General features: G+C 39.6%; 2 protein-coding genes across 2 annotated transcripts in view; both read left to right on the top strand.

Annotated features, from left to right (window-relative positions):
- Positions 1–5,563, top strand: part of LOC107570426 (oxygen-regulated protein 1-like) — a 33,602-nt gene extending 28,039 nt beyond the window's left edge. The window contains exons 3-4 of the mRNA XM_016256654.1: positions 1,922–2,072; positions 4,083–5,563. Of these exons, the coding sequence (XP_016112140.1) occupies positions 1,922–2,072; positions 4,083–5,536 (1,605 nt within the window). The 3' untranslated portion in view covers positions 5,537–5,563. The remainder of the gene's footprint in view (positions 1–1,921; positions 2,073–4,082) is intronic.
- An 86-nt stretch (positions 5,564–5,649) lies between these two features.
- Positions 5,650–6,720, top strand: LOC107570427 (uncharacterized). The gene has a single exon (XM_016256655.1). It carries the CDS (start codon positions 5,668–5,670, stop codon positions 6,718–6,720), a length of 1,053 nt encoding a protein of 350 aa, XP_016112141.1. The 5' UTR covers positions 5,650–5,667.
- The last annotated feature ends 3,870 nt before the right edge of the window (positions 6,721–10,590 follow it).

A 10,590-nucleotide genomic window follows, 5' to 3' on the forward strand; every position in this document is an offset into this window, starting at 1 on the left:
CTATTTTCCGTGTCCACTTTTCTTTTCTACACACTCGCCATGTTTTTGCTGTAACATCGTATCTACACTTGACCGCAACAAAGCATTGCAAATCATTTGAACGTTGTGTCAATACGATATAAATAGAACGAGTCAGCAGTTTACTGTTGGGGATTTGTCGTGTCGCGCCGCATCCAGTGTTGACAGCATCACTGATTATAACGAGTTCAATTGTATTTTATTGCATCACGCCACACCGCTCGTGTCCGGTGTAGACACGATGTAAGTTAATGTAGCTTTCTGATGCTGCGTTTGAATTTTCATGCCACATTATTTGAAATTAGCGCGGGCCAAACTTTTTTCTCTCACGGGCTGCCTATTGAGGAACCCTGCTTTAAGGCAACATTGTACCATCATGGATCACAAATATAACCAAACCATTATATCTAGTTATGATATCAAAACATTACAATGAGTGTTATTTCAAGGTAAAACATTGAAAATCACGATAACCTTATCCTAAAATGCAACTTATCCTTGCAAGCATGCACACACACACAAGGATCTGCATGTGCACAAGCACGTCACCTCACTGCTTGTGAAAGTTGAGGAAGCAATTCCTCTCAAAAGAAAATCATAATATGTGCAGATATAGTATGTAAATACTGTTGGGGATTTGTCGTGTCGCGCCGCATCCAGTGTTGACAGCATCACTGATTATAACGAGTTCAATTGTATTTTATTGCATCACGCCACACCGCTCGTGTCCGGTGTAGACACGATGTAAGTTAATGTAGCTTTCTGATGCTGCGTTTGAATTTTCATGCCACATTATTTGAAATTAGCGCGGGACAAACTTTTTTCTCTCACGGGCTGCCTATTGAGGAACCCTGCTTTAAGGCAACATTGTACCATCATGGATCACAAATATAACCAAACCATTATATCTAGCTATGATATCAAAACATTACAATGAGTGTTATTTCAAGGTAAAACATTGAAAATCACGATAACCTTATCCTAAAATGCAACTTATCCTTGCAAGCATGCACACACACACAAGGATCTGCATGTGCACAAGCACGTCACCTCACTGCTTGTGAAAGTTGAGGAAGCAATTCCTCTCAAAAGAAAATCATAATATGTGCAGATATAGTATGTAAATTACTATTCTTATAAATTCATTACAAAATCAAGCAAAAATGCAACTACATTTAGATAATAGCTCTTTTCTAGCTCTTTTTTTCCTAACATCATATAATATACTTGTATTCTAACCTAGTATGCCTGCATGGCCTTATGTGATTCCATTACAGTACAATGTTGCCTCAAGGTTTTTTGTAATTTTCTTATGATACATTTCATCATATATTATGTAAAGTTTTTGAAAATACTTCTTTACTTACCAGTGAAGGTGACTCCGATTTTTGTAGGCAATTATATGGATGAAAATGGATGATAAATGCACTTTTCATTGGAGAAAATATAGAGTCATGTGACGTGCACATGTCCTGAAAGTAGAAACAAAATGGACCCCAATTTTTTAGCATTTTCATTGATTAGTACAACATGGTACCATAGAGGGTTAACAGACATTTTAGACATAGCATTGACAGAAAATGCAACTCATACAGGACAGGCCTATGGCCATTACACATGCAGGTGTTTTTCAGCAGGGTAGATGGCCCTTAAGTACTGTATTTATGGGGAAAGTTTAAACTGACAATATTTACTTAATAGACTTATCTGTTACAATTTGATGTGTTTTGATCATATAGCCTATCTTTGTTAATAACTGTTAGCTGTTAATAAATGACAATCTGACAATTATGTATTGCAGTGTATTCTAGGATGACTATTAACTATACTAATATTTTTATCCCTGCTTTGTTGAGTAGATAGCTCATTGATACACAATAAAGATGTTTTCACATTATTGTAGGTGAAAGGGCTTCCTGCATTGATATTATGCTCTGAGGTATTGGTGGCTGCTGGCCGGGAACCCTTCAAAAAAAGGAACTATGATGTTCAAAAGTCATCTACATCAGTGTGGCTGCCAGTTAAAAGACTGGGACAGCGACATCCATTTGCCAGTAAGTTGATTAATTTTACTTTTATTCTAGTACTGAGCTCAGCTACTATAATAATGAAGAGAAGGTAACCGTACATAAATTCAATACTTTGCAAATGTAAGACATCAGTTAAAAATTCTTGATAGATTCCTATTAAAATAATTTTTTATACACTACACTACACTACATGTCAAGACAACCTATTACTTATGCTAGCATTAAGCAAGAGCTGAGACATATCTACAGTAATACCATTCATATCTACTGTAATACCCACAGTGACCTACAGGTGCATCTCAATAAATTATTTCAGTAATTCAACTCAAATTGTGAAACTCATGTATTAAATAAATTCAGTGCACAACGACTGAAGTAGTTTAAGTCTTTGGTTCTTTAATTGTGATGATTTTGGCTCACATTTAACAAAAACCCACCAATTCACTATCTCAACAAATTAGAATACTTCATAAGACCAATAAAAAAAACATTTTTAGTTAATTGTTGGCCTTCTGGAAAGTATGTTAATTTACTGTACATGTACTCAATACTTGATAGGGGCTCCTTTTGCTTTAATTACTGCCTCAATTCGGCGTGGCATGGAGGTGATCAGTTTGTGGCACTGCTGAGGTGGTATGGAAACCCAGGTCGCTTTGACAGTGGCCTTCAGCTCATCTGCATTTTTTTGGTCTCTTGTTTCTCATTTTCCTCTTGACAATACCCCATAGATTCTCTATGGGGTTCAGGTCTGGTGAGTTTGCTGGCCAGTCAAGCACACCAACACCATGGTCATTTAACCAACTTTTGGTGCTTTTGGCAGTGTAGGCAGGTGCCAAATCCTTGTGTAAAATTAAATCAGCATCTTCAAAAAGCTGGTCAGCAGAAGGAGGCATGAAGTGCTCCAAAATGCCTTGGTAAACGGGTGCAGTGACGTTGGTTTTCAAAAAAACACAATGGACCAACACCAGCAGATGACATTGCACCCCAAATCATCACAGACTGTGGAAACTTAACACTGGACTTCAAGCAACTTGGGCTATGAGCTTCTCCACCCTTCCTCCAGACTCTAGGACCTTGGTTTCCAAATGAAATACAAAACTTGCTCTCATCTGAAAAGAGGACTTTGGACCACTGGGCAACAGTCCAGTTCTTCTTCTCCTTAGCCCAGGTAAGACGCCTCTGACGTTGTCTGTGGTTCAGGAGTGGCTTAACAAGAGGAATACGACAACTGTAGCCAAATTCCTTGACACGTCTGTGTGTGGTGGCTCTTGATGCCTTGACCCCAGCCTCAGTCCATTCCTTGTGAAGTTCACTCAAATTCTTGCATCGATTTTGCTTGACAATCCTCATAAGGCTGTGGTTCTCTCGGTTGGTTGTGCATCTTTTTCTTTCACACTTTTTCCTTCCACTCAACTTTGTTAACATGCTTGGATACAGCACTCTGTGAACAGCCAGTTTCTTTGGCAATGAATGTTTGTGGCTCCTTGTGAAGGGTGTCAATGATTGTCTTCTGGACAACTGTCAGATCATCAGTCTTCCCCATGATTGTGTAGCCTAGTGAACCAAACTGAGAGACCATTTTGAAGGCTCAGGAAACCTTTGCAGGTGTTTTGAGCTGATTAGCTGATTGGCATGTCACCATATTCTAATTTGTTGAGATAGTGAATTGGTGGGTTTTTGTTAAATGTGAGCCAAAATCATCACAATTAAAAGAACCAAAGATTTAAACTACTTCAGTCTGTGTGCATTGAATTTATTTAATACACGAGTTTCACAATTTGAGTTGAATTACTGAAATAAATGAACGTTTCCACGACATTCTAATTTATTGAGATGCACCTGTACATCCTTCAATATGGATTATAGCATACATGCTCTCTCTAATCTGTTTCTGTCTGCTCTTTATTTTTCTCAATTGCAATGCTTTTCTGCTGTCCTGACTTGACCTAACAACTTCTGGTCTTAATGAACATCTACATCGATCATCACACTGTGAAATCCTTTTTTTTTCTACATATCACCAACATTGTAAAGGAAAAAAGATGTCCAGCAGCACCAAATCTCGTCCTTTCTCCCCATCCTCTGAACACTACTTTCTGAATCAAATACAAAACAGCATGTCAGGAAGTATGTGTGATTTTCCAAGCAACCCAAATGGCTCTGTGGAAGTAGATCCTGGACAGCATCTTGAGTCAGTTGCTGAAACAGAAATCACCAGTCGGGATGATGGTGAAAAAGAGGATAACAAACAGATGCCTTCTGATGATGACATTGAGAAATCTTTCCGAGTCAATCAAGATGGAAGTATGACAGTAGAAATGAAGGTACGACTCACTATTAAAGAGGAGGAAACAATTCATTGGACAACCACTGTCAGTCGTTCCAGAGTGTACAATCAATTTAAAGGAGCCACCATTTCCTGTCCTGACCTGGATGCTATTTTACGTGACAACTTACCCCCACAAAGTGATACTCTTAATATAGAGGTCAGCGACAGTGACCCTAATGACAGCAACAATTTCTGCCCTGAGGATGGCTGTAAGGTAAATGAAGAGACTGGGATCAGTGGAGGTGCTGCCAGCATGGAGTTAGAGCAGCTACTCTCAACACTTTCCCACTTTCCAGGGATGCACAAGGTACAACACAAACAAGGATCCATTGAGAGCATCAACACTGTTAGTAATACAGAAATTCATAAGAACCATTCATGCTCTTACATGAAAGAGCTGGACAGTGGAGAAGTGAAGCAGGAATACTATATGGTACAGCAGTGTAACCACCCTGTACCGAAGCCTCAATGTACCCTGGCCTCTGAAATTCACACCACAACACGGCTACAACTGAGCAACTACAGATGTTCAAAGAATCTCCAGTTTCAGGACAATCAGAATAAGATGTGCGAGACACCATTACATATTTATGAAAAGCAGACTTGTCAAGAGAACTTCTCAGGCAATACACAACTTAATTTGCAAGGCTTTGGCAGTTCACCTTATGGTTCACCCAATGACTATATAGAATCTCCTGACACCACTTTTCCAGCATCATCAGATAAAATCTCCCATTTCTTTAATGAAGATATACAATCTGAGAAATTGGCAACCATCAAATGTCAGTCAGGTACACACTTCCCAATTTCTAAACCTTATACTTCCACTGACAAAACAAACACCACCTCAACAAAGAGGTCCAAGGTGGCAGTGACACCAATTACCGCATCCTCAAAAGCCTCAGTATCTAAAGGAGTTCTTACTCTTGGTACAACAACAAAGAGAAAGCCAGTTAGAGTAATGTTTAAGTCTGCTATTCCAAAAAGAAAACAAATGGCTAATAAAGCTGACATTCTGAAAGAAATAAAGAAAAAAAGACTTGATATATTAAGCCAGAAAGGAGCTATGAAACTAAAAGAGCATTTCAGAGCTGCTCAAAAACTACAAAAAGGAGAAATAATAATGGAAATGGAAATGGAAATGGAAATGTACCCCTAAAACCTCAAACAGATTGCACATTGAGACAGCAAACATCAGAATATGTTGAACTCTGGCTACAGAGAAGTAAAAAAGTAAAACCTCCACTGCTTAACCAGTACTCTTTAGAAACTATACCCAAAAATAACACAATGGTAAAAGCATCTCTCTTCAAATATAAATCTGTTAATACAATACAACCATCAACAAAGGAAGCTTTTGAAGAGAAAGAGATTTGTGGATATTCACCAAAGACAAAAAAGCCAGAAAAACTAAACAGTGATCATTTAACAAAAACAAGGGAAAATCAGCAGACATATGAGCTAATATGTAAGTCCGACTCATACGACACAGAAAATACTTTGCAGAGACCACTTGATATCCAAACAAAGCCTCCAATAGAACTGATAGATTTGCAAGCACAACAATTCTACACAGTAAAAATGTCTGTAAGGCCAGATATGAAGCCAGTACTTGATCAGCTTTGTTATTACATTCAGTCACTACATGAGATCACACAACACAAACAGACATTGCGTTTGAAAACGTCTAAATGTGTGCCAGATTTTTCTACACATGTGAAATCAACATTTAGCTCTTCCTCTCGGGTACTCCTTGCCTTTCTTTCTGTTATGACTTTAATGAATGGCTTATGCCATTTAAATGCATGTGGTCAGGCTGATGCCAACCTAAGCTGTTCTGAGGCTATGCTCATGCTGCAGTCTCTAAAAGAATTGGCAGAAATAGAAGACGCAGAGCATCTAAGGAAAAGTCTATCCGACCTTCACAACTCAGCATCTGTTCAGCTCTTACAGAGCTGGAAGAGCTTCCAAGTACTGATCAATAAAGCAAGGTGTAGCAGTGCCACACCAGAGACCACTGTGAGTGAGTCCCATCAAAGTCCAAGTTCAGAGGAGGAAGACCATGCTATCCAAGTGCTGATGGAACATTTAGGTGTTCCTGAGCGAGTCAGAGAGGAGTTGGCAGCCCTCAACCATTTAGATGAAAACATGATATGCAATCAGACAGAAGACACTGACAATGTTAGTGATTCAATCCCAGCAATGAAAATTAATGGATTTTCAGAGCTCCACTCTAAAGAGAAAATGGCTTGTTTCTCAGATTTTTTGCTGGAAGATTATGTGAACATCTATGTTAATTCAGTTATTGATAGAGCTATAACTGCACACCTTAAAGATATTTAAACGATTCACAGGTTTTCATGGTAGGCTCACTGAAACTACATGAAAATGATCTTGTGATTGGTGATAGATACCAACAAGATGTGAGAAATGACAACTTTTACGATACAAATAAAAAAATACAAGGGGATGCAATAAATGTTTCTTATATCTGCAAGGATATGCCATCTGGTGAATTTAGCTTTGGGGCTGAAATGTACAGTGAGTTAGAGAAAGTAGGACACAAAAGACAAGAAGAAGAAACTTTTAAGAAACATCAGGAAAAGGTAGAAGAGATGAGAGTAGAGAGACAAAGGGAAATTACTGTGGGAAGTGGTACATGCAAAGAAAATAGTTCTAAATGGGAGAAGAATTCTAAATCTCTGAAGACAGTATTAAAAAAAGAAGAGTTGATAAGAAAAGTAAACGAAATAGAAAAAGACAGAGACACAGTTGAAGAGGAGGGGTCTAAATTATCAGAATCACTTGTTACCTGTATAGGAAAACTAAATTTCTCTGCAAAAGAAAAGGTCAACTTCCAGGAGGAGAATGGAAGCAATAATGATGAGATCTTTCCTAATGAGAGGTTTTTCAGTAAAGAAAAAAATCTTACTGTGAAAAGTCCTGGACCAAATGATAGAGTAGAACAAATATGCTCAAAAGAGACAATATCAGGACATTGCCAAAATGAGATTCAGTCCATTCAAACTCAAGATCAGTTACACAATAAAACAAAAAGAACAGATAGGGATATTGTATTACCTGAGGTGCAAGGTATTCCTCAAACTCATAATGAATCAAATATAGAAGTGGATGAAATACAACATTCAAAAACATACCAAGACTTCTGTATGGAAAGTATGACTTATTCTGAGGAGGAACATGTAATCCTAGAAGCACCAGAACGCTACACCATCTATCAGGAGAACTTTGTGGAGATTCCTGAAGAAACCATTGAGTATGAAGAAATTGAGAAAAATGTTAAGGAGGAAAGTACTGTTGCAAAGCCTATTGGTAGTTTACAACACCAGGAAAAATCAGTGGCTAAGAGAACTTATAATACAGAACAGACTACTGGCAAAAGGGTCTTGAATCACATAAGTGTAACTAATCAAGAGGCATCAAAGACTATCAGAACCACAGAAAGTGGATCAATGGATTCTCTCTCATCATCATTAGCATTCAGTTATGATTCCAAAAACAGTGATTTGGCAAAAGATAAAGAGGTACACATTCAGACCAACAGAGTGAAATCTATCAGAGACATGTTTCTTGCTAAGAGCAATACAGACATGCAACATGGACAGACACAGATGAGCAGCCCAAGTTCTAAATTGTCAGATTACCAACTTGAATCTTCCTACAGAAAAGAATACCAATTATTAACATCCTCAGAGGTATTGAGGGAAGAGAAAAACACATGCAGGATGTCCATTGCCAAGGGTTATGTAAAAAGAACTATTGAGCAGCTTTATGGAAAAGGCTCTAAAGGATGTAGTTCTGATGAGAAGAGAACTCCTTCAACTTGCAAAGTCGAGAAGAGAGAAGGTCTTAGAGGCACAAATGCCTCAACTCTGCCCTCCCTCCACCAGGTTCACACAAAATCCATTCCAGATTTGTCATACTTTAATGCCACAAGCTCAGTAGATAGCTTCAATGAGCCAATGAACTGTGTCACTCTGAATGCCAGGGTGGGACCCAAGGATGCAGTCTTAATTGATAAGGGTGTAGGGTCTTAATCGCTGGTTACTTAGGGAAAACCAAATGAGTCTGAAATTTATTTCGGAGAATGAAGACACATCCAAGCATATAAAAGACATGGATGTGTTGGCTGAGTCAGAGTGGAATTCTGTAAAAGAGGATATCCCATATTCCTTATTTGGCCATTCTCCTATGATGCCTGACAAGGATCCTTCTTTCACAGAACAAGAGGAAGAGTGCCCAGGGAGGACAATCACCTACTTTCACCTTCCAAATGCCAATGATTCTGATGTACAGCCAGATGAGCAAAAAACTGACAGTCCAAAAAGGAAAACAGAAAACAAAGTGACTCATTTAACAGAGCCTCCAAAATGTTGGGCTGAGAAGCACAGCATTGTAACTGTCTTCACACAAATGGACATAAAAAAAGCAGCTAACAAGGTGCATCCAATGATAGAAACTACACCTCCTGTAATTACTCAGCCAACCAAAGGACAAAGTGTAGGAGTCACAAGACACTCTGCAGAACCTGATGCACTGGAGATCCTATACATGTTTTGTGGACAGCACTGCCCCATTCTTTAAACTTGCTTAGCATTTAAATATATATTTTGAAAAGTAATTGCTAAATGAATTATGTCAATAATCATGTGAATGCCATTAATTATTTTTGAAAAATGCTCAAGATGCATTTTTAAATACTGAACAACTCAGCACGCCATTTTAAAAACACTGCACTCATGTGCAAAACAGCAGTGATATGCGGCACAATTACATCTAGGATATGTTAATATAGAAAAAAACTATTTGAAAGTAGCAATAAAATGTAAGGCGACAGTTATATAGCAGTATAGTACATGTGCAGTACCTGTTCCCTTTCATGAGAACTTCGAACTGCGTCCTCTAGGGGTCGCTATGGGGAACGCCTCGTCTTGACCCGTGTCTGAAGCATACATTGAAAAAACACCAACTCCTTGGCCGGCGACAGCCATGACGTCACTACCGGTGCAACTATAGTATAAATAGGCGCCGGGAGCTACACATCATTCTCTTCTTCGTCTTCATTGACTGTTTTGTTTGAAGCGTGCATTTCTGTGGTAAGAGCGATCTCTATTTATCTCATTATGGCGAGCACTAGCAAAGCATTTAAGGATGTGTGCATTCGTGTTGACGTTGTTTAACATCTGATGACACATACGAATAACCCTCCAGCCTTCCTTTCTTCCTGTTTTTCATATAAAGAATAAGAAGGAATGGAAGAGGCCTTTTAATCCTCACGCATCCATCGATTCCAGCATACAAGTTATGCCAACATCGAGGCGATGCGCAAAAGTGGTTATGAGAAGATGCCCCTATAGAGAGACGCTGGCCAGCTATCTCTCTATGGGTAAGACGTCCTCTAAGACTCCCCTCCTTGACATCTCGCTCGGATGCCAGGGCATACACAGCAGCAGCTGGTCGGGCTGTCGCTTCATTGTACACGATGGTGATGCTCCAAGCATATCAGGCTGATCGGCTGAAAGACCGGGATAGAAGTCCAGGTCTGAGCCCGAACAACCCAGGGGTCCTAGCCCGTCTCAGTTTTGAGGATCAGATACTGGCTCAGAAGGCTAGTGTCACAGCTTGCGCTCCTCCCCCGCCCGCGGGTAGGGGTAGGAAGAATCGCGAGTCAAAGGAAAGTAAGTAAAAGACCTAAGGGATGTGATCCAGACAGGGTGTCAGCGCTTTTGTCCGGATCAGAGTGATACCTCAGTATCTACTCATTTCCTTCGGGGGTCTTACATCTGCCCTTATCTTCACCTTCCTAATTCCCCTGTAACCACCATCTCTCCACCTGACCGAGGTTAGGTGGGAAATTTCCTGCATTATAGTCTCCTATACTGGACCTATTAAGTTTGGTTGGTTCTATGGCTTCATAGTAACCATCTTACTGATGGTCCGGTCTAGAGGCTTCTTCGGACAGAGCTCCGACACGGGAACCATGGTGGGTGAGTATGATCCATGTCTAATACATGTATATATGAATATATATGTGTATCTAACGAGACTGGTGATTGTGTGTAAAAATAACCCTTCTGCTAGTTTTCTTTGCAGTGTTTCCCGGGACCTGTGTGTTTCTGTCCCTTTCTAGAGTGGGTCCTCGATGGGCACCCCCTCTGCTGGGTTCAGAAACCGGGTGCTCAACTTGCAGTG

This window comes from Sinocyclocheilus grahami, unplaced genomic scaffold (genome assembly GCF_001515645.1).
Source record: "Sinocyclocheilus grahami isolate Dianchi unplaced genomic scaffold, SAMN03320097.WGS_v1.1 scaffold1456.1, whole genome shotgun sequence".
Lineage (NCBI taxonomy): Eukaryota > Metazoa > Chordata > Actinopteri > Cypriniformes > Cyprinidae > Sinocyclocheilus > Sinocyclocheilus grahami.

What these genes read in the sequence shown, in the direction of transcription:
- LOC107570427 (XM_016256655.1), top strand. Translation starts at nt 5,668, where the DNA reads ATGGTAAAAGCATCTCTCTTCAAATATAAATCTGTTAATACAATACAA.